This window comes from Lycorma delicatula, chromosome 6, assembly GCF_047948215.1.
Source record: "Lycorma delicatula isolate Av1 chromosome 6, ASM4794821v1, whole genome shotgun sequence".
Lineage (NCBI taxonomy): Eukaryota > Metazoa > Arthropoda > Insecta > Hemiptera > Fulgoridae > Lycorma > Lycorma delicatula.
The window spans coordinates 117039647-117065139 of record NC_134460.1 but is presented as its reverse complement, the minus strand read 5'-3'; the positions used below and the strand labels follow the sequence as shown (position 1 = coordinate 117065139).

General features: G+C 30.7%; 1 protein-coding gene across 1 annotated transcript in view; it reads right to left on the bottom strand.

Moving 5' to 3' along the window:
• The window catches only part of vir-1 (virus-induced RNA 1), a 34953-nt gene extending 34459 nt beyond the window's left edge, over nt 1-494 (bottom strand). The window contains exon 1 of the mRNA XM_075368361.1: nt 334-494. Within this exon, the coding sequence (XP_075224476.1) occupies nt 334-403 (70 nt within the window). The 5' untranslated portion in view covers nt 404-494. The remainder of the gene's footprint in view (nt 1-333) is intronic.
• Between the last annotated feature and the right edge of the window lie 24999 nt (nt 495-25493).

Here is a 25493-nt window from a genome sequence, read left to right as displayed (position 1 = left end):
TGAAAATCATAGATCTGATAATTTTTTTTCCGAATAATTAAATATTTAAAAACTTCAGGTTTTCATGATAGTTCTCATCTTAAATTTCTAACAGATAATTTTAATTTGTAGAAAAATAATATCCTTATATCTCTAATGTTATCCTGAAGTTTTGTTGTCAAAGCTTTTTTGATACTAATGAGTTATTAAAAAATAAATAAAAACTTTTTTTATAAATCACAATGGAAAAATTAATCAAGTTTTTAATTGTAATTGTGTATGTATTATTTTCGCTTACTTTTAATTTTTTTATTGAAAATGTAAAAAAAAGGAAAAAAATTATGACAAACATACCTCTTTGAGGGTAGCCGTAGGCAACTACGGCGTATAATAAAACAAGGCACAAAGTTACACGCCTCATCATGATCACAGTAATACGCACGATAATAATTTACAACACACAAGCAAGCACAATACTGAGCATCGACTGAGCCGTTGTGAACTCATATACAGTCAGTTTATGAAGTCACCATCCGTTTAGCCAATAAGAATGAAGTATATACAGATTGCGTCACTAGCTAACTCATCTTCGAACAACAGCTGCTATACTAAAAAAAAGCATTTTTTTTTTGAAAACATTTTGTTTCTTTTTTTTTCTTTTTTTTCTTCTCACATGACATAATTATTTTAGGAAATAACATAGTAATCATTCTGATTTCTAGAAGCTTATCGAATAGTTGACCTAAACCAAAGAAGTATTTTTTTTTACTATTAATCATTGCATTGTATTTGATAATTTTAATATGCACTAATACTGTACCACGGGATATTTATTATTAAATAACGAAAAGTCTCTACACTGAAGGATTTTTTTTCTCTGATTATAGAAAATATATTTTCTTCATTATATAAATAATTAACTGAATCATCTTTTTCGTTAGAATTATGATGAAAGTAACGCGTGTTAATATAATTATTTAAGTAAGCCTGACATAAAGATTATTATTCTTTAAAATAGCTGTCATTTTCGGGAGTGATTTATGACTCATATGAGGTTGCCTTCTACCATTTTTGTTATAGTAATTTCATCCTGTAATTATCTATTAGTAAAGAGTATCCAAAAAATTAAATTTATTAATTTTATAACGAAAATGTTTCAGTATTTTCACAAATAAACTTTTCTGATTGAATCCTTAATTTCTTTTCTTAAAATTGTATTTAGGTTGTTTTGTCACTGTTATACCGTTCACTTACAAAAAAATAAACATTGGTTTTTGTAAGATTTAATTGTTGCATAATTCTAAAACTTTTTCTATAAAATGTTATTATATGCTTCTGGTATCATGATTTATATGTATTCCCGTCGTGGCTTCACCCGCGCTATTTAGTTACTTACGTTTCCCGTCGACGTCAATTTTTTTTTATTAGTCAAGTAACTAGAGGCAGGCAGCCAGACCACCCCACCAGTTGGTCTAATAGTGAACTCTCCATCGCGAATTAGCTGATTTCGAAGTTGAGAGTTCTAAGGTTCAACTCTAGTAAAAGCAGTTAGTTACTTTTATACGCATTTGAATACTAAATCGTGGATACCGGCGTTCTTTGGTAGTTGGGTTTCAATTAACTACACACCTCAGGAATGGTCGACCTGAGGCTGTACAAGACTACACTTCATTTACAGTCATTCGTTCATTCTCTGAAGTAATATCTTGCGGTGGTTCCGGAGGCTAAACAGAAAAAAGAGAGGAGCAGCCAGTCGCGTCACATATACATCAGTAGTGGCTTTATTGTTTGAGTCGACGTGTCGTAAACCATCGCAACCTTAAAAAATCAAAATTCATAAAACCCGAAAATTGTTTTTAGATGATATTTATCTGAAGAGTATTGATAAGCCCAAATTAGTGAATATCTTATATAGTACTGTAGAAAATGGACAAAATTTGTAATCATTGTTCAAAACCTTTTTCATCCGTTTCAAGGTTGAATTTCGAAAAAATTTAGAAATTGATTTTTAGATATTCATATGAAGACCAAACCAAAAAATCATACACATCAAATTCAAGTTGATATTTTCATTTGTTACCGAGAAATTAAAAAATTGTAAATTTCATTATTACTCCATTTTAACCCTTTTAGTACGGAATTTCAAAAAACATTTCTTACAGTGCTTTACTCCGTAAGACACTCTCTTTCTCCATACACACGCTCACGCGCACTCGCACGCACAGGAATCACAGTATAGAGTATTGAAAAGAAAATATCTACAGGAAGTCAATTAATTATTATATAAATAATAAAGATGAAAATATAATATTGCTTATTAATCTATATAATTAGGTTTTGTAAAATGAAAGAGATAAATTAAATTAAAATCAAAATAAATACGAGTAATAAGCAAGTAGTAACTTGATCTAGCAATTAAACTCTTGAACTTGCTGACATGTAATTCTAAGAATCCCAAATAAAAGGCGGGCTTCATCTGTCACTGATAAAAAATTATATCTATTAACGGAAAATATGCAGATTTTTTAAAACGTAGTGTACTTAAGAGATTAAAGAATATTGTTTTTGTTTGTCTGTTTGTCATCCATTTATATATTACGTTGTAGACTTTATACTATATACATTTATCAACATAATAAAAATTGACGATTCTAAAATTGTCTTATCGAAAAAGTACCGTCTGCTAAGACTTAGACTCGGTGTGTAGTATACAAATGACTACTTCTCAGTTATTTGTAACCTAAAAATTAAGGTTCAGTAAGTTCATTTGGCATGAATTTTGTTCCATAGGCTTGCTTAATTATCTCTTATGTATTACACTTTGGCGAAATGAACACTATTCGGAAAACTTATTTGATGGACATTTTTTATACAATTGAGTCGCTATCATACGTACTTTGGTCTCTATACTTAACTTAGAATTTTTATATTTCCAGTCTTAAATTTTTCCAGGGAAGATGTAGCAGCTCACGCTCAGCAGTAGTCTCTTAATGGCTTCTACAGTACTTTTTATAGTTTTATCAAGACATATAAAGCATATAAATATACCATCAATTATATGATTTAATTTTAATTGTAACTATTATTAAGTGACATACTTATTCTTATTATTTTTTATTATTTCTTGGCATTCTTATTGAGTTATTCTTATTATCGATTTGGTTTTTCGCCTTTTTGCGTTTATAGTAAGCGGCTTTTTTCATACTGTAATAATTTCGTGAGTCTTCCCAATTTTTTTTTTTTTTTAATGTTTCTGTTATTGCACCAGTTTAATTTATACATCCTTGTTTATTCAGTTAAATTATTTTTAATACTAAAATAGTAATATCATATCTATTTAATAATAATAATATATAAAATTCAAACGATTTTATATTTTCTTCACATCGTGTAAACTGATCGTGTCTAAAACAATGCATTTAATTTCTAAGCAAGTTTATTTATGAAATCTATTCGTTAGGCTAAATTGTTATTTTATTTCTAATAAGTAATGCAGAAATTTAAAATTAGATTATCTTGATTTAACTTATTCATATCAATTTAATTACTGATACGCAACATTACTTTGGTAATGTTATTATTTATTTTTAATTATATTTTATGACTTACATTTTTTCTATTTTCTTTCAATTATCTATTAAACCTATCTTATTTTAATTTTATATTTGTCAGATCATTTAATTACTACCATTTATATAAAATAATGGGTTATAAAATAATTTTTCATTTACTTTTTAAATATGTAATATAAAATATATATATATTCCTAAACCTTTTGTATTTGTAAGTTTTATTCTTTTATAAAAATGTTAATAGAATTTATTTTGTCGGAGAGTGTAGAAAAGGACTTACTTTCCACATCTCAGGTTCAAGGATCGAAAAAACATTTTCTTTTATAAATACGTATTTATATTGTTGTTATTAAGATAACAATTAATTATTGTTATATTTTCTGCTAAGAACATTATGATATCTACTTAACTACTGTTTAACTCCAGTACTCTTTTATTTTTGGAATAACTCCATTGTCAAAACTTATTGTGGTCTAACTACTTTAATATAATAACTATTGACGATGGAATTATTCCGAAACACATCAACATATAATAAAAGAATGAAGCCAAGAAAGAAAACAGTACTCAACTTAAAAAAAAAAAAAATATTTATATCATCTTAAAAAAAAGAAGTTATTCCGCGATGTAACGTTACACCCACGACTGTTATTCATGGTTCGGACTCTAAAACTTAATTCGTAATTTCTCTGATGTTTATGATCTATTTAAACTTCATAATAATATTGGCAGATTATTCATCTCTTTAATATATTTAAACAAAAAATTTCTCATTAGGGAAATTTTGAATCTGGGACAAAATTTTGTTCTATGTGATGTCTATGGATAAAATCTAACGGCCAAATTTTATTTTGGTTTTTGATTCATAAAAACAGGATTTTCCGTTATTGACATAAGGAAAATTAATTTTGCTTACATGTTGGTATAATGATATAAAAATCGGTATTTTATCAATAACTTTAGTCTTCTTTGCTTTATAGTAAGGGATAGTAATAATTAACAACTTAAGATAAAGAAAATTATCATTTTTTGATGTGATCAACTGTTTCTAAAAAAAAACTACATAAATGTAAGTTGCCTTAAAAAATTACAACAAAATCATTTAATTTACCATTCATTAATCTTATAAAGTTTAATTTAAAAACTAGATAAACTAATAATAAATAAAATAAAATTATTTACAGAAAAAGTTTATTTCGTTTTCATGATACGATGAAATGTTTAGATGAATTGGTAGGCAACTTATAATACTGGACGGAATTCTATTGGCGTTACATTAACGTCCGTTAAGGTGCTGTTCTATAATTGTGTCTGTATCATATCCCTATTAGTATAATTTATGATCTTCCTGTTGCTATGTAGAAATTACGGAGGTTGATAATAATGGACTATACAATCTATATACAGAGTGATTTACGAAGAATGTAACAAATTTTCATGATATATTATACTAGTGAAAATAAAGAAGAAAGGTCATATACACATAGGTTCGGAAACGTTTTGTTAGCAAATGTCGGCTGGCGATAGATTTCGCCTTAATTTCTATGCCTTCCGTAAAATTAAGCCAAACTGTAATTCTTGCGGTCCGAATTAAATTTACTAGTTACCAAATTTTATGGGTTTTTTTATGAAATCTGACCTGAGAAATTAAAAAAAAAAAAATAGATACCGGAACTGTATTTTTAGTAATTTTCGAGAAATCTGGGGAAAAATACAAAAGACTGGGTTGTAAAACACCTCATTTGTTAAATAAACATTTTTTTTTTTTTTGTCTTCAGTGATTTGACTGGTTTGATGCAGCTCTCCAAGATTCCCTATCTAGTGCTAGTTGATTCATTTTAGTATACCCTCTACATCCTACATCCCCAACAATTTGTTTTACATACTCCAAACGTGGCCTGCCTACACAATTTTTCCCTTCTACCTGTCCTTCCAATATTAAAGCGACTATTCCAGGATGCCTTAGTATGTGGCCTATAAGTCTGTCTCTTCTTTTAGCTATATTTTTCCAAATGCTACTTTCTTCACCTATTTGCCGCAATACCTCTTCATTTGTCACTTTATCCACCCATCTGATTTTTAACATTCTCCTATAGCACCACATTTCAAAAGCTTCTAATCTTTTCTTCTCAGATACTCCGATTGTCCAAGTTTCACTTCCATATAAAGCGACACTCCAAACATACACTTTCAAAAATCTTTTCCTGACATTTAAATTAATTTTTGATGTAAACAAATTATATTTCTTACTGAAGGCTCGTTTAGCTTGTGCTATTCGGCATTTTATATCGCTCCTGCTTCGTCCATCTTTAGTAATTTTACTTCCCAAATAACAAAATTCTTCTACCTCCATAATCTTTTCTCCTCCTATTTTCACATTCAGTGGTCCATCTTTGTTATTTCTACTACATTTCATTACTTTTGTTTTGTTCTTGTTTATTTTCATGCGATAGTTCTTGCGTAGGACTTCATCTATGCCGTTCATTGTTTCTTCTAAATCCTTTTTACTCTCGGCTAGAATTACTATATCATCAGCAAATCGTAGCATCTTTATCTTTTCACCTTGTACTGTTACTCCGAATCTAAATTGTTCTTTAACATCATTAACTGCTAGTTCCATGTAAAGATTAAAAAGTAACGGAGATAGGGAACATCCTTGTCGGACTCCCTTTCTTATTAGGGCTTCTTTCTTATGTTCTTCAATTGTTATTGTTGCTGTTTGGTTCCTGTACATGTTAGCAATTGTTCTTCTATCTCTGTATTTGAACCCTAATTTTTTTTAAAATGCTGAACATTTTATTCCAATCTACGTTATCGAAAGCCTTTTCTAGGTCTATAAACGCCAAGTATGTTGGTTTGTTTTTCTTTAATCATCCTTCTACTATTAATCTGAGGCCTAAAATTGCTTCCTTTGTCCCTATACTTTTCTTGAAACCAAATTGGTCTTCTCCTAACACTTCTTCCACTCTCCTCTCAATTCTTCTGTATAAAATTCTAGTTAAGATTTTTGATGCATGACTAGTTAAACTAATTGTTCTATATTCTTCACATTTATCTGCCCCTGCTTTCTTTGGTATCATAACTTGATCTCAGTATTGTTTCTCCCATTTCATCCTCCTCAACTTCCTCTTCTTCCTCTATAAAACCATTTTCTAATTCATTTCCTCCGTACAACTCTTCAATATATTCCACCCATCTGTCGACTTTACCTTTCGTATTATATATTGGTGTACCATCTTTGTTTAACACATTATTAGATTTTAATTTATGTACCCCAAAATTTTCCTTAACTTTCCTGTATGCTCCGTCTATTTTACCCATGTTCATTTCTCTTTCCACTTCTGAACACTTTTCTTTAATCCACTCTTCTTTCGCCAGTTTGCACTTCCTATTTATAGCATTTCTTAATTGCCGATAGTTCCTTTTACTTTCTTCATCATTAGCATTCTTATATTTTCTACGTTCATCCATCAGCTGCAATATGTCGTCTGAAACCCAAGGTTTTCTACCAGTTCTCTTTATTCCGCCTAAGTTTGCTTCTGCTGATTTAAGAATTTCCTTTTTAACATTCTCCCATTCTTCTTCTACATTTTCTACCGTATCTTTTTTACTCAGACCTCTTGCGATGTCCTCCTCAAAAATCTTCTTTACCTCCTCTTCCTCAAGCTTCTCTAAATTCCACCGATTCATCTGACAACTTTTCTTCAGGTTTTTAAACCCCAATCTACATTTCATTATCACCAAATTATGGTCGCTATCAATGTCTGCTCCAGGGTAAGTTTTGCAGTCAACGAGTTGATTTCTAAATCTTTGCTTAACCATGATATAATCTATCTGATACCTTGCAGTATCGCCTGGCTTTTTCCAAGTGTATATTCTTCTATTATGATTTTTAAATTGGGTGTTGGCAATTACTAAATTATACTTCGTGCAAAACTCTATAAGTCGGTCCCCTCTTTCATTCCTTCTGCCCAGCCCGTATTCACCCACTATATTTCCTTCCTTGCCTTTTCCAATGCTTGCATTCCAATCTCCAACTATTATTAAATTTTCATCTCCTTTTACGTGTTTAATTGCTTCATCAATCTCTTCGTATACACACTCTACCTCATCATCATCATAGGCGCTTGTAGGCATATAAACGTTAACAATCGTTGTCGGTTTAGGTTTTGATTTTATCCTTATTACAATGATTCTATCGCTATGCGTTTTGAAATACTCCACTCTCCTCCCTATCTTCTTGTTCATCACGAAACCTACTCCTGCCTGCCCATTATTTGACGCTGAGTTAATTACTCTAAAATCACCTGACCAAAAGTCGCCTTCCTCTTCCCACCGAACCTCACTAATTCCTACTATATCCACATTCACCCTATCCATTTCCCTTTTTAAATTTTCTAGCCTACCAACCTTTTTTAAGCTTCTAACATTCCACGCTCCGACTCGTAGAATGTTATTTTTTAACTTTCTGGTGACCCCTTCCTTAGTAGTCCCCACCCGGAGATCCGAACGGGGGACTATTTTACCTCCGGAATATTTTACCAAGGAAGGCGCCTCCATTATTGCTATGTGAAAATGCAGAGAGCCACATTTTCTTGGAAAAAAAGCAGCTGTAGTTTTCCATTGCTTTCAGCTGCGCAGTACTCAGAGGACTGAGTGATGTTGATACGGCCGTTTAAGTCATTGTGACTCACGCCCCTAACAACTACTGAAAGAGCTGCTGCCCTCTTTCAGGAATCATTCCTTAGCCTGGCTCTCAACAGATACCTCTCCGATATGGTTGCACCTTCGGTCCAGCTACTCTGTATCCCTGAGCACTCAAGCCCCCTCACCAATGGCAAGGTCTCATGATTCATAGAGGAGGAAATAAACATATAAAAGTTTAAACCAAAACTTGTAGAGCATTTGATTTTGAGTAAAATATTAATAATAAAGTCCACAGAAACTAAACAAAAACGTAAGATTTAGAAGTTTATTAAAAACGAAACATCAAAACGTGGCAGATTTTAACTAGGTATTAAACGAAATAAAATTTTTAATATTACATGAATATTGAAAATTAACAATAGAAATGTGCTGAAAGTTTGTTACATTCTTCGTGAATCACTTTGCACTTATGTATGCTTAAAAACTTCTAAACATACAAACTTTTTTTAGTTTATTGCAAGTTTTATTTATTTATTTTGTAATTTGATATTGTACTGTAACACTTGTTACTGAATCACTTTCAATACATTCATTTGCATTACGATTACGTGACACGACTACTGATAAGACATTGTTTTAAATATATTTCTCGGAAATTTGGGGAAAGATAAACAATAAGACCACAAAAGGAACAAAAAAATCTAAATAAGATAAAGAAAAACCACATTGTAGTCAGAGCTACCAAAAATCACTTCAATTTTTTATAGTTGATAACTTATTGGTTTGTTGTTTGATTGTACTTCTTTCGTTTCTCTTTTGATAAATTATTATAATCATACTTTATATTCTCGTTCTTATATTTTCAATTATTTATTTATTATTTATATATAATATTTGTCTTCCCTAACAGCATTTTGTAGGAAGTTTAATATCTTCCTTTCACCAAATTAAGTTATGCCTGATCGTTTAAAATTATTTAAAAAAATAAAAATTATTAATAAAATATTAGCCTGGAAACTTGCTTCAGGCTAATATTTTTATTGTTTAAAAACCGGTTATTTGATTTACACATCAATGAAGTGGATTAAAATTTTATTGAATTTAAATTATTAAGGCGAAGGGTCGATAAAAATTGAGAAATATTAAAATTAAGGTCAAATTGAGAATCTTCTTTTTTAGAATTCGGTTAAAATTTTTTTTTCGTTAGCAGTATTGTGTTCAAATTGCACTGTTGTGACTCGCTGTACTTTTTCCGATAATTTCCACAAGAGGAAGCTTAATAATTAACTTCGTTATAATTTGAAAAATCGAGAATGGTTTTTCCAATTTTCCAAACATTTTTCTGTTAACCTACAAAATTACATTTCATTTGCGAACTTTGTTTACAAATATTAAAGTAAAATACTCTTTATTTTGCTACGTATTTTTTAACCTAACACAAATTTACACTGCATAAAACGCAAAAAAAAATTTCAAAAATTATTCTTCCCATTAACTATCTATTAGTGATGATTTTTTCAAACACCACCTATTCTTTTTAAGAAATTACAATTTAATTCAGGCCTCGTTATTTAAAAATTAAAAAACAACCTGTATTTTTGTTTTGATTACCTAAGTAAGGGTATGTGGACCGTAATTTAAAAGAAACTATTTTACCACTGGGATTTAAATAGTATTGAAAGAAAAGATTATCTTTTTAAATAATTTGTATCAAGGAAAAAAGCATTATGACATAAAACAATAATAATGATCACATTATGAGCCTCTATTTCTGAGATAATATTTCACGTAATCTTATAAAAGTTATTGTAATCGCCAGCTCTGTAAAAAATTATTTAATTATTATTCCTTAAAGTATATAATACAGCCCACCGGGCTGGTCTAGTGGTTAAATCGTCTTCGCAAATCAGTTGTTTAACATCTGATTTTAAAAGTCGAAGGTTTGAGGTTCAAATCATAATAAAAGCTAGTTGTTTTTTTACGGATTTGAATATAAGACAATGGATATCGGTCTACATCGGCGGTTTTTTTTTTAGCCTCCGGAACCACCGTAAGGTATTACCTCAGAGGATGAATGCAGATGATATGTATTAGTATAAATGAACCAGTCTTGCACAGTCTCAGGTCTACTATTCCTGAGAAGTACGGTTAGTTGAAACCCAACCACCAAAGAACACCGGTATCCACCATCTAGTATTCAAATCCGTATAAAAGTATGAAATTCGTATAAAATCCTTTACTAGGATTTGAACCTTAAAACTCTTGACTTCGAAATCAGCTGATATGAGATGACGAGTTAACCACTAGACCAACCCGGGGGGACTGCACTTTGGGGGTTGGGGTTCGATTAACCAAACGTCTCAGGAATGGTCGGCTTGAGTCTGTAGGTTAATGGACTCAGGCCAACCATTAATTCAGACACATAAATAAAGTACTTTATTTACGTGTCATACATATCCTTATCTTATTGGGCTGTGGGGGGAGGTTGCTTATTATTCGCTAGTTGGGCAGATTGCAACATACACATTAGGAAAATGAAAAAAGTACAGGAAGCTCAGTTGATACGCAAGATGGGAAATTGCTGAATCGGCAACTGGTTTCTTGCAATCAACTATGATAAATTTGCTTCTGTTGCGGTATACTACCCCATCCATTGTGCAATTAGCAGTGCCAACACTATTTCAGATACTCCAGATAGGATGATATTTCAGATTGATGACAGGTTGTTTTTTCATACTGATACGTCCTCTTTTTCAGTTTATCAAAACAAACATATCATTCTTTTAATTACTAAACGTTATTATTCCTAAAGTAAAATGCCTACAATTTAAAAATGATCGTTAACTAGAAAATAATTGTTTTCCATAATTCACAAAATTGATGCGGTTAACAAGTAAAAATTGTTAGCCAATTACTAAGCATTTTGTAGAATTTTTTTCAATCGTTTTCAAAGGTTTTGATTCGGGTTAGATAAAAATTTTTAATTAGTTTTTATTTTTTATTTTAAAGAATATTTCTTTAATGAAAGGAAACAGTATACAATAGTACATAATATAGTCTGGGGAATAAAATAATAACACCCTCGATTTTACAGTTACTATAAAGTGAGTTATTTAACTTCAAACGCATCAACAAAGCTGTGTGGAATTATGGTTCAGTTAATTCTATTTTATGTAGAAGGAGTTCTAAACTCCTAAATAATACTCCTATAAATAAGACGACTTATTTATAGCATAGTACGAGTGAAACAAGTAAATACCAACTATAAGGTCGTCTTATTGCCGCTCATAATTATGATTTACTTTTGTGGTTTCATACTGAATTAATTAGATTTCAAGTAATTATTACTTATACAGTTCAACTAGTACTACAGTTTTCATGCAAAGCACCGTACTAGTTTTTATAAGTAGGATTACCTGTTATTTTGTTTCTTCAGGTGGATAATTCCAAACACCATGATTTTTCCACAGCAGTGGCAAAATACTAAAAAATATCAGTAAAAAGTAATTAATTACAAGATTACAATTTAAAAATACATCAACAAAAAATAAAATAAAAAATGTGTAATTCCTTTTCCTTTTTATTTAGCTGTAATAGTTTTAAGAAAGTCTTGCTAATTTGTATCACACTTACAAATAAATGTCACTTTTTGTTGACAGGCGCTTAACTTGTTTCATTGATTGACCGATGGAAGAAAGGGAGTTTTAAATCTTATACCATCAGGTGGAAGTTTCCATCTTCAAACTACCTCCAAGCAACGAAACACTTGGTCATTTCTGTAAATAAATAAATAAATAAAAAAAGAACAATTTATTTGTATCCATTTAACGTGTTTATAAATATGTGCTCAAAGTAGTTTTCAGTAGCGGCTTCTGAAGTGAGTTAATAGTAATTTTTTTAATTTATTTACTTAACATGTATTTATCTCTCTGATAAAAAAGCATGGTGCGTTGGTTTTTTTGTTGTATGTGCTTACATTTTTATTTTGAATGAAGCGCTACCATCTAGCGAAAAAACTGTACGCCGGGCTGAGCGCAGCCCGGCGCACACGTGGTTCGATACAGATGCACCAATAGTAACAGAGTAAGGAGCAGTAGCTGCTCCTTCCTCTGTTACTAAACAACCTCACAAGAACTCACACAAGACTAAACGAAGAAGACGCCGTCCCTAAGCCAACTCCCTGTTATTAATATGGCTAGCGTTATATATTATATTTCTATTAAAGCTTTTAAATTCTATATCTATTCACTCCTTAAGACTATTTTAAATATAAAAACATCCCCGGCCTCCTTGGCGCGAGTGGTAGCGTCTCAGCCTTTCATCCCAGATTCGAATCCCGGTCTGGCAAGGCATTTTCACACACACTGCAAATCATTCATTTCATCGTCTGAAGTAATACCTAACGGGGGTTAAAAAAAAGTGTTCAGAAAAATATTTTCTACACACTAATTTTTCTGTTCTTTAATGAATATCTCTAAAATACTTAATTTCTCACAAACATAAGGATACGAATGCGTCGAGAGTGTAGGGGGTCCCCCCTGGCTAGATGGTCGTACGAGCACAGACCGGTTAGTATTTAAGTAATTAATGAGAACTTTAATCACATCTACATTTTATCTTACGATTTGTTTTTATAATTACAAACTATATTATACAGATGTGACATATGTAGTGTATTATTTTCCTATCAGAATAAAAAATTATTTATTTTATAAAAGATCCCCATCTGTCTACAACACCCACAATCTCAGATTGGATGAGTAAAAGATTCATTGTATCTTTAAACATAACGTTTGTGTCTTGCTACAGTTTTCGTACCAATGTACAACTCGAAGCATTAATCAAAATACTATTAAATTATTAGTGTTGCAACGGTTTTCTAAATCTATCTGTTATCGTTTTCTCATCGGACACTTTTTATTTACAAAAGAAATTTCGAAAAAAAAAATTACGATGTAATGGAAGTAAGTCAAGTCATCAAAGTAATGTTCGGTATTCCTGAAACAGTACTTAGGATATCGTTAAAACACGACTATTTCTGGGACTAATTATAATTTTCAAAATCATTTACATTTTGTACTTTATTGCCACTTAACAAATTAAATTTTTTTGTACAACTCGATTTGTTAAATACAGTTAGAGAAGCGTCTACTGTTCAGAGAAATTATAATTTAATTTTTTTTTCTATTTAGTATTTCTGATTGAAATAGCAATTTCGTGTAAAATAACAACTTGAAAACAGATTTAACGAGGACAGAAAAAAAAGGTTAGGCACTGAAGATGGTATTTTTTTTTTAGAATCTATTATTCCCTTTTAGGTTGGTTTAAAACTACAGAAACCCCTGGATAATCCGAACTAATAAAAACCGTGGCTGTTCAGATTACGAAAAATTCGGATTATCGAGGTTCAACTTTAAGATACAGGATAGGGTATCGAGGCGAATTTTGGAAGTCGAAATAAATGATGAAACTAAATATTACATAAACAATCCATCCCATTACATTAAATATCACTACCCTAAGTGTAATATCTTATTGATTTTATTTTTTGTTATAGTTATTCCTTCTTTTAGTATACAAACAACGCTTTTATTATTGTACTGATATTTACATTTTAAAAATGGATTTTATTATTGTTTCTTTAAAAAGTCGATAATTTTTGTCTGTTTCTTTAAGTGATTTTTGCACTTAAAGAAACTGCAAAAATCTGCATCTTTTCTATTTGAGCCAATAAAAGTAATTATGCGGTGGAACTTTCTTCTCTGTTGCTCACTGAATACAAGTGTTAAAATTTTTTACTGCTCTTCATGCTTTATGCTTTTCGCTCTATTTCAGTTTCATCAACATTATTTTCAACATCTTCATCTAACCCTTATCGTACTGCTTCAATAATCTCATTGTCGGATTTAAGTTGGATACATTCTTTCGCGTCTACGTTAATCCAGTTCGTAATATTTTCTTTTGTTATCTCCAGTTCAAGGTTAACAGTTTTCTGGTCGCTTCTACCACGGTTTTTATTTGTGTACTTAGACTAGTGCCTACATTTTTATCGTTATCATAGAAGGTAAAAGGTTTTCCATGTGCTCTAATTAAAGCCTTGTCATCGGAATTTCAAGCAGCAGCAAGAGAAATCACAACTTTTTCAGATTAATGTTTTTAAGTACGCTACTTATCGACATTTCTTTTTGTATTTTCTCATTTTCAGTTCAGAATACCCGGTATTACGGATTACTTGGGGTTCGGGTTATTTAGGGACTTCTGTAGTCAATTAAAAGGGTATGTGTTTGATTAGTTTTTCTTTGTTTTTAGAAGAAAAATATTAGCAATAAAATGAAATTGCATAAAACTTTTATTAGGCATAAAATAATTCACCTGCAATTTTTTTAGGGTCTTCTTTAAATTCTTAAACAAACGTATAATAGCATTTGTATAGTTTTTGTCTGGTATTTAATAATTACTTCATATTTGTGGTTTTCATTCAGCGTTATTTTTTAAGCGACTCTTATCGTAATTAAAAAAAAAGTTATAACCTTTTAGACCTAACTATATTATTTATTAGTGTACTTAAACATTAATGAATTAATAAATTACTTTCAGTTAATTTATTCTATCCATAACTCATTTATTTTACAGTTTAATTAAGATTTTATTAAATAATTATTTTACGATCATCGATATAAAGTATAATAAAAAAGAAATCTGTTTCGAAGTATTATAGAATGAAGATTGTGAAACGTAATCATCATGGATCAACTTATCATTATTTTAACAAAATTTTACGATTTTTTTTTAAATTTTAATAAGTAACAGTAATAAAAATGATTTATTGTAACAATCGAATAACCTCCACATTTTCAAAGTAATATTTGTCGGAAAGCTTATATGATTCTTTATAAATTTTTCTATTACTTGCTTGGCATCATAGTCTAGAACTACACTGCATATTAATTAATTTTTTTAATCTTCAGTCATATGACTGGTTTGATGCAGCTCTCAAAAATTCCCTATCTAGTACCAGTCATTTCATTTCGATATACCCCCTACCTTCTACATCCCTAACAATTTGTTTTACATATTCCAAACGTTGCCTCCCTGCACAATTTTTCCCATCTACATCTCCCACCAATATTAAACGAACTATTCCAGGATGATTAAATATGTAGCCTATAAGTCTGTCTCTTCTTTTAACTATTTTTTTTTCAAATGCTTCTCTCTTCATCAATTTGCCGCAACATCTCTTTATTTGTCACATTATCCACCCATATGATTTTTAACATTCTCCTATTGCATCACATTTCAAAAGTTTCTAATCTTTTCTTCTCAGATATTCTGATCGTCCAAGTTTCACTTACATATAAAGCTATACTCCAAACATATACTTTTAAACTGCTTTCCTGACGTTTAAATTAATTTTTGATGTAAGCAAATCATATTTTTGACTAAAAGCTCGTTTCGCCTGTGATATTCGGCATTTTATATCGTTCCTGCTTCGTCCTTCTTTAGTAATTCTACTTCCCAAATAACAAAATTTTTCTACCTCCGTAATTTTTTTCCTTCCTATTTTCATATTCAGTGATCCATCTACATCATTTCTATTACATTTCGTTTCTTTCGTTTTGTTCTTGTTTATTTTCATGCGGTAGTTCTTGCGTAGGACTTCATCCATACACTCATTGTTTCTTCTAAATCTTTTTTCCTCTCGGCAAGAATTACTATATCATCAGCAAATCGCAGCATCTTTGTCATTTTATCTTTCACTGCTACTCAAGATCTACAATGTTCTTTAACATCATTAACTGCTAGTTCCATGTAAAGATTAAAAAGTAACGGGAATAGGGAAAATCCTCGGACTCCATTTTTTATTACAGCTGCTTTCTTATGTTCTACTGTTTCAGTTTGGTTCCTATAAATGTTAGAAACTATTCTTCTGTCTCTATATTTCAACCCTAAATTTTTTAAAATTGCTGAACATTTTTTTCCAGTCTACGTTATCAAATGGCTTTTCTAAATCTACATATGCCAAGTATGTTGGTTTGTTTTTTTTAATCTTCTACTACACTTACAGACAAAAAAAAATTGTTTAATGTTTCTCTAAGTGTGATACCATTTCATGAATTTTTTTGCGTATATTTTTTTTTTTTTTTTGTCTTCAGTCATTTGACTGGTTTGATGCAGCTCTCCAAGATTCCCTATCTAGTGCTAGTCGTTTCATTTCAGTATACCCTCTACATCCTACATCCCCAACAATTTGTTTTACATATTCCAATCGTGGCCTGCCTACACAATTTTTCCCTTCTACCTGTCCTTCCAATATTAAAGCGACTATTCCAGGATGCCTTAGTATGTGGCCTATAAGTCTGTCTCTTCTTTTAGCTATATTTTTCCAAATGCTACTTTCTTCACCTATTTGCCGCAATACCTCTTCATTTGTCACTTTATCCACCCATCTGATTTTTAACATTCTCCTATAGCACCACATTTCAAAAGCTTCTAATCTTTTTTTCTCAGATACTCCGATTGTCCAAGTTTCACTTCCATATAAAGCGACACTCCAAACATACACTTTCAAAAATCTTTTCCTGAGATTTAAATTAATTTTTGATGTAAACAAATTATATTTCTTACTGAAGGCTCGTTTAGCTTGTGCTATTCGGCATTTTATATCGCTCCTGCTTCGTCCATCTTTAGTAATTTTACTTCCCAAATAACAAAATTCTTCTACCTCCATAATCTTTTCTCCTCCTATTTTCACATTCAGTGGTCCATCTTTGTTATTTCTACTACATTTCATTACTTTTGTTTTGTTCTTGTTTATTTTCATGCGATAGTTCTTGCGTAGGACTTCATCTATACCGTTCATTGTTTCTTCTAAATCCTTTTTACTCTCGGCTAGAATTACTATATCATCAGCAAATCGTAGCATCTTTATCTTTTCACCTTGTACTGTTACTCCGAATCTAAATTGTTCTTTAACATCATTAACTGCTAGTTCCATGTAAAGATTAAAAAGTAACGGCGATAGGGAACATCCTTGTCGGACTCCCTTTCTTATTACGGCTTCTTTCTTATGTTCTTCAATTGTTATTGTTGCTGTTTGGTTCCTGTACATGTTAGCAATTGTTCTTCTATCTCTGTATTTCAACCCTAATTTTTTTAAAATGCTGAACATTTTATTCCAGTCTACGTTATCGAAAGCCTTTTCTAGGTCTATAAACGCCAAGTATGTTGGTTTGTTTTTCTTTAATCTTCCTTCTACTATTAATCTGAGGCCTAAAATTGCTTCCCTTGTCCCTATACTTTTCCTGAAACCAAATTGGTCTTCTCCTAACACTTCTTCCACTCTCCTCTCAATTCTTCTGTATAAAATTCTAGTTAAGATTTTTGATGCATGACTAGTTAAACTAATTGTTCTGTATTCTTCACACTTGCGTATATTACAGATCTGTAAATACCAATTTTCTATTACCCTTAATTTTAAATAGATACGCCTCAAAAAAAATTAAATGAAAATATAGTTAAAATTTGTAAAATTAAAAATTTTCCATAGCCATACTTGTGTTAGAATGATTTCGCTGATGCTTTTCTTTTATAAATAGTCTCAGGCACATCCCGAATAATATCCAACAGGTACCGGCAAACATGATAGTATTCCATTTCCCTTTTGAGCGGCTATCTATCACCAAAATGTCTTGGAGGAAACGTTCACAGTGTTCGTCACTTACGTCTCCGAGGTTGTCCAGGAAAAACTCCAGATGTGAATGGAGGAAATGTATTTTCAAAGACATATTACATCTCATAGCTTTGCATGAAGTAAGAAGTTGATTAACAATATCGTGGTAATTGACGGATTTTTGTTTGCTGAGAAAAGTTTTCAAAACGTCTTTAAGTGAAGCCCAAGCTGCATTTTCTACTTTATTTAATATTGAGTTAAATATAACATCTTTGACAAACTCTCTTATTTGAGGACTAACAAATATACCTTCTTTAATTTTTCCTACATTTATATTCGGAAATTTCTGTCTGATGTACAAAAATCTGGGACTATCGTTCTTCATTGCTTTTACAAAATTTTCATTAGTCCTAGCTTGATATGGAGAGAGAGTAAAAATATTTTTTTTACTTCTACTAAAGATTCATGAATAATATTTTTCCCATTCGGGGTTAAGCTATCTCGTTTCTTCCACTCTTTGTTAACATAATGATTATCCCTAGCTCGGCTGTCCCATTCGCAAAGAAAACACATGCACTTAGTATAGCCTAACGGCATTCCTAACAAAATAGCTATAACTTTCAATTCACCACATATGTTCCAGCTAAGTTTTTTATAATTTATTTTTTCAAGAACGTCTTTCATCACATCATATGTGTCTTTAAAATTAATACCATTAGCGATTGGTATCGATGGATATTTGTTACCGTTGTGTAATAGAACGAACCACTTAAATTACACTTGGACAAATCTATGAAAAAACGCCAGTCCTCAGGTTTATGAACTTCTCTTAAGTGCAGCATTAACTCATCAATATTTGTGCAATAAACCAAATTATTTTCATCACTAGAGTATTGAGAAAGTTCTTTTTGTCGGTTTCGAAAGCCCGAAATTTTTGTATTTCTTTTAAAGTAAATTCCAACCTTGCAGTCTTGATCCTAACCGTTCAGCTTGATTTTTTTAATAAAATTAAATCCCTAACCAAGTCATTTAATTCACCTTGTGATATAAGATGTGGCTTATTGGAAGATAATTAAAAATTAAAATCATTGTTGTCTTCTTCAGTATTGCCTGATTCTTCGTCGCTGCTTTCGAAACTTACATTCACAGGCGACTCAGGAACTTGAATAATTTCACTGTGAATTTCTCAAGATTAACATTAAGTTAATCTTGAGATGTTTACGGGACATTAATTTTTGGTTTTAATTATTCGCTTAGCTGCATTATTTACGTCTATGATATTTTTTGTTGTTATTCATTTATTACTTTCTTACTGTTGCTTAAATAGGAATAATAAAACAGATGCAATTAATCTTTTTTTCTGATGTTTACTTATAATACTATGAATTATTTTTATTTTATCTTGTAAATTATCATTATAGTGATTTATATTCTCGGAATTTCCCGCTATTCCCTTAAATTTATTTTTATTTTCTTTGAATCGTGAACTTCTATTCTCCTTTTTATAAAGTAGCTGATTTTAATAATTATATTATTAAATCTACTTTGTATTTTTACTAACTAAAGAATAGAAATAAAATATCTGCGCAATACTACTTGGAAATATTATCATTATTTTAATAATACACAGAATATTATATCTGCACATATTATGTCTGTATTCTCTTACTTTATAATAAGAGAATGCTGGTGTACGATACTCTTGCAAAAAACTGTCCAATTTTAATTTTTTTCCCGTTTTGATTTTAAAATTTTTAACACTTTCTTATTTACGCCAGTTTTTTATATTAAAATTCTACGGATTCAACATTAAAAAACCCTTTCATGCCATGAATTCGCTATAAGATATAGTAAAAAAAAGCTCTAGTCCATCGCAAGTGTCAATTTGTTTCTTTTTTAAAAGTTTATACTATCTGTTAAGTGATAATATACAATTTTATAAATAATCTTTAAAGAATTGGTTTGGCTTACTGAATTATAGGTAAGGATAATGTTACGGGTTGGCCAGCTAGCTTGTGAGCCAAAGTTTTACTTCACTGGATGATTTGGACTGGAATATGTCAAAAGCCGAGATTTCGAAGATGACCTCCGGTAAAGCCCATAAGGGCTAGGAGCGAAGGGGATGGCGGAGGGTGTCTTCCTCTACGAGGGTCAGGATAGATTGTGAACATAATATCGGATTACAGATTGCAAATTTGTTTGCTGAAATGGCATTATTATGACAGAGAATATTTAATTTGCTTTCCCCTTTTTTTGTTGAAATCTTTCACGAGAATAAAAGTAGATAAACACTCTTTTTTGGTATTTTTTAAAGAATTTTTAGTTAATCTATGCAAATAATTAATTGGAACCAAAAATTTAATAAATTAAATGAATTTTTAAAATTATCAGAATTACAAATTTTACATAAATTTAATGAAGGATAGAAATGCTAATAACTGATGTAGAAAAGAGAATGGCAACAGACTGTTTTTATTTTTTGTTAGTTAAAAGACGAATAAAAGTCCGGAATTAGTTCATGAGTAAAACTGTTTGCCGAAAAATATTCTACAATTATTGGTAGATTTTTTTTTACTTCCTGAATAGTTATAGTAACTGTAATTACATATCCGAACCAAAAAAAATCACATTTCCAAAATGGTGGTCGTTAAAAGTTGATAGTGCAAAAAAATTAAATTTCATTAGGTTGTGGTAGGTTTTAGCACCAATTTTTATTTTAGCTACACCAATACTCAAATTCAATACGTCAAATTTTGCATATTGACTGCTACAAATGAGGCATTAATGATAGTAAAGTATGAAGTGAGGATCGATCGCAAATGGGTGTGAAGATAGAGGCAGTCAAGATTTTTCTCTCGGGTTATTTGTCAGGAAAGTTTAGAAAATTTTAAAAAACTACCGTAAATATGAAAATTTTGGGTTTATTTCTTTTGGTTTTTTCCTACTCTACCTTGAAGTATAATTAAACTTATTTTACAGAGAAAAGATGTAATACCTTCATTTGTTAGTATATAATAACATTGATTGAAGGCACATAAGAATGAACTTAGAAAAGTAACTTGTACAACCGATATGACAACTCGGTTAAAGCGCAACATTAAATTTACACAGCTACAAGCGAAATTTATTATCAGCTGTTTAATGTACATAATTATTGTATATTATAGATAATTTTCACTTTTATAAAAATCTTTTTGCGCCTAGTACAAAGTAATAATATATCAACGTCATGCTAGTGTGAATTCCATTTTAAAATTTAATTGTTCATACTAAACAGTATAATTTTATTAAAAATTATTTTGTTATTGTAGATTTTCTATAAAAATTAAATGTTATCCATTCGAGTCGAGCCCCTACATTGAAAATAATGAAAATGTCATCTTTAGGGCTGAATATACCTAAATTTCATATAGCTTACGCTAATATGTTACAGTACGAGTGCTGAAGGGTACGGAAACCCACTTTACTCTTAAGTATTTCCATTAAGCTTACATGGGAGGTTTATTCTTGATTTTAGTAACGAGCTGTGGCTTAAAAGATTTTATTTTAAATTTATACATAATTTTTTAGATTTAATTTATTAAGTATTTGGCACCGTTGGTATTAATACAATTGTATAAATTTAATTTCCCCTTACCAACATTTAAAAAATATATATCCGAGTACTTTCAACTCCGTATACGAGTGCTTTAATTCCGTGCAAGATAGTCGCAAATATCTTACGAATATGACGTTACGGTCTTATTGACATACAATTTAATTTTATTTCATGATGACCGACTATTATGAACGTAATAATTTTAATTTAAATACAATTATACATTTGAATGTGAATTAACATCTTTTGGGAAATCCCTGATAACGGAGTAACGGCTCCGAAAGTACTCTCGGATATATACTTTTAAAATTGTTAGTAAGTGGAACCTTAATTTATACAATTATACATATTTAATTATTATCCCCTTCAATATACACCCCTTTCTCTATCCCTACAACGCTCCACGCGAATTTTCCATTGTTCGGAACAGTGCTGGAAGTCTTCTTCTGTCAGCTCTTTGATGGCGCGTGCCGCTTTTTCTTTCACAACTTCTACGGTCTGAAATCTTGTTCCTTTTAATGCAGATTTGACCTTGGGGAACAGATAAAAGTCACATGGTGCCAAGTCAGGCGAATAAGGGAGAAGGTCTAATACTGGTATCTTATACTTGGCTAGAAACGTCTTAACAGACAATGTAGTGTGAGCCGGTGCGTTGTCCTGCTGAAGAACCCATGACTTTTCTTCCACAATTTGAATCGTTTTTTTCTTATTTTTTTACGGAGTTAAGCAAGGGTGTCAAGGTAGTATTGTTGATTAATAGTTTGTTTGATCTTCAGGAACCCAGTGAAGGTACATAATCTCATGAATATCGAAAAAAAACAATCATCATCGCTTTGAATTTTGATTTGCTCATTCGAGCTTTTTTAGTTCTCGGTGAAGTTGGTGCTTTTTATTAACGCTTAGTTTCTGGATCATAAGTGAAAAACCAAGATTTATCAGATGTTATCACGCTTTCCAAAAAAAGTTTGGGTAATTTTCAATGGCATTCAAAGTGTCAGAACAAACATTTTCGCGAGCTTCTTTTTGTTCGATTGTGAGAATTATAGGCACCATTTTCGCGTACACGTTTTGCATGTTAAAATTGTTATGTAAATTTGCCTTACGCATTCTTTGTCAATTCCTACAGTTTCAATAATCGCACGAATTAACAGACGTTAACAGACGGTCAGATCGGATTTAGTCTTAAGCTCCATCTTCGTTTATTATATTCTAGCTCTGTCTTTTCTCTGCTTTCTTTCATAATTATTTGGATAAATTAATTAGGTATTGCAAAATACGTCGTAAGCATACGAACATAAGCAAAATTACAAAATATTTTGTGGGTGGGTGGGTGACATGTTTTATTAAGCTACTCTTAAAGGGATTTAAAAAAAAAATTTATTACTGTTTTTTAGGGCAAACTTTTAGGAAAACACAATTTGTCAGAAACGCAGTTTGTTAGTGTTTAAAACGCTACTGATATTGTCTCTACAGTCTCCGTGTATCTACAGCCAGGAAATTCCTCTGCTGTTACATTATCACAGTTGATCGTTTTATACACTATGCTGCCCTGATAACCTAAATAACCCATTCTCTTGCTCTAACCTGTATTACCTTTACTGTTATCCGGCGTTCATTTCTTATATTCTTCATCATTATTATGTCGTTTCCTTTACAACATTCTTTTTATTGAAGATATTACCTTATTAATTATGATCTATTTAAATAAAGAAGATTGAAAGCCGAGATAAAAATAGAAATACATACGAGATCAAACAGATAACTGAATATGGATACATAATACATTAAGATTAAAAAAAAATTAACTCGTGACAGTAGAATGGTAAAAAGTATATCAACTACACAATAGATTAATTAAAGAGAAACAAATATTTTTTTAATTTCTATCACGCATTTTTATGCCTTTTATAAATTTTTAAATAATCAATTTAAAAAAATAATAATAACATTTTATTCAATCGATAAAACTATTATGTTTGACCTCTCCCTTGAACCAAATATCATAGTCCACACAAATAAAAATAGTAGTTATTTTCTTCCAAGTTTTACGTTAGGTAATGCTTAGGCTACTTTAAAATGCAGATTACATTTTAATATAACCAGTTACAATTATTAGCCTCAACTTTCTGTGACTTCTTGTCTGCATGTGTTTTGATATATTTTATAATTTTTTTGCTGTTAACTGTTTATTAAGAGTTACATTTCCTTATTGTTCGTTTGTAGTTTTTAATTTCCCGTCAAGCGCTATAGCCGAGCTATAACTTTAGAAGGGCTATTATTGTAATCGATCCAATTTGGGAAAATGCGGTTTTCACCGGATCTTTTACATTTTGACACCTAAGAAACCCAAAAAACAGATGAAAATTTTCCGGATGTCGTATTACATGTGTATTTTCGATGTCGCCCTCCAAATCACCTTATATTTACAGAATTGCTCGACCGATTTTGACCATACTTGGCCAGATTACTACTTTATATGGGGAATTGATGCCATTAAATTTTCAACTTAAAAGGTCAAGGAGGTAAGGCTGTAAGCAAGATTGCCCACAGTATTTCGAGATTTCGCCTAATTAAGGTTTTACTTTTCTTAGGCACATTTGTTAACAAATTAAAAAAAAATATTTCCAAAAAAAATTTTTTTGCAAAATCGCACTCCTCCCCAAAAAAGGTTTTATATAAATTAGTGGCTAAGTGGGTATACTGTGTCATTAGTACCCCTTCTCACAAAAAGGAGAAGTGTAGCAGTAACGTACAGCTGCTGTGTTGTGACGCCACGGGTAAGCAGTAGAATTAAGTAAATTAATAATTTAAAGTTTAAAAAATTATTAAAAGTGCCCGCTAGTACCACCACACCCGCGCGAATGAAATACGGTATGCGCGCGCGCTTTAGTTAGAATTACTTAATTAAATAAACAAAGTATATTATATTTAAATAAAATGACAAATATTTATATTATTGGTATGTGTAAGCCGTGCATAAAAAAAAAGCCGCGTGACGGGAAAGTCCTACAACTGTGTTGACAGCTTTTTTTTATTACTAATAAGCAAGCAAAATATGACCAGGATTCACCTATACATCGACTCCAAAGATGATAGTTTTTTCAACTTTAATAGTTAAGCTTTCATAAGTAACATAATAACATTGCACAAATAAACTAACTAAAGTTGTAATGCCATTAGAGCGTTGTTCAGTACTGATGACGAAGCGGTTGGTCAATGCTTACGCTCTGGACTAGTGTAGCTCTGTTATTAGAATTAAGAATTATTGTTGTTATCGCAAACTTTTATTTTTACCCGAACATTCATTGGCTTTTTTATTTATTTCATACTTTGATTTCAAACATATATTAATGTAATAAAAAAGGTGGAGGTTTTTATTTACTTAAGGTTTTTCATTTACTAAACTCATAGATCATTTTGTAGATTAAGATATGCTTTTATCACTGATAAGACTGTACTAACCTGCACGGCATTAACTTTTTATTACCAAATTAATGGTTAAAGACGATTGAACAGCTAGAAAAAAATGAACTCCATAAAAATTTAATTAGGGGAATTACGGTCTGCAGATCTCAAGAAAAGTATAAAATTCCAAACTCTTTCATAATTCTATTATGCAAAATGTATTTATTTCTAACTGAAAAATTTCTGTTTATCTATGATCTATGATTTGTTGTTTACTTGGGACCATATTTGTGTAAATTGATTGGAATATTAGAGAAATCCATAACCTCTGCTGGTCTATCAATTTTACATTCAGTAACGCTAAAGCATTGAAATCTATGTTCAATACTGAAACTACTTTAGATATAGAAGTGAAATTATCAGAATATTTTACATTCTGAAAATGGTGAATTTTTCAACATTTTATGAGTACATTCGAGGTGAAGTTGAGTTCTTTTTGGGGCGCTGTAAAAGGAGCAACTCAAAAATTGTAAATAGAAGCAACCGTTGTGCGGTAGATTATTTAAAAATCTGATAAATTTTTTCTCTTTTAAAGGAGAAGAAATTATTATTATTATTATTA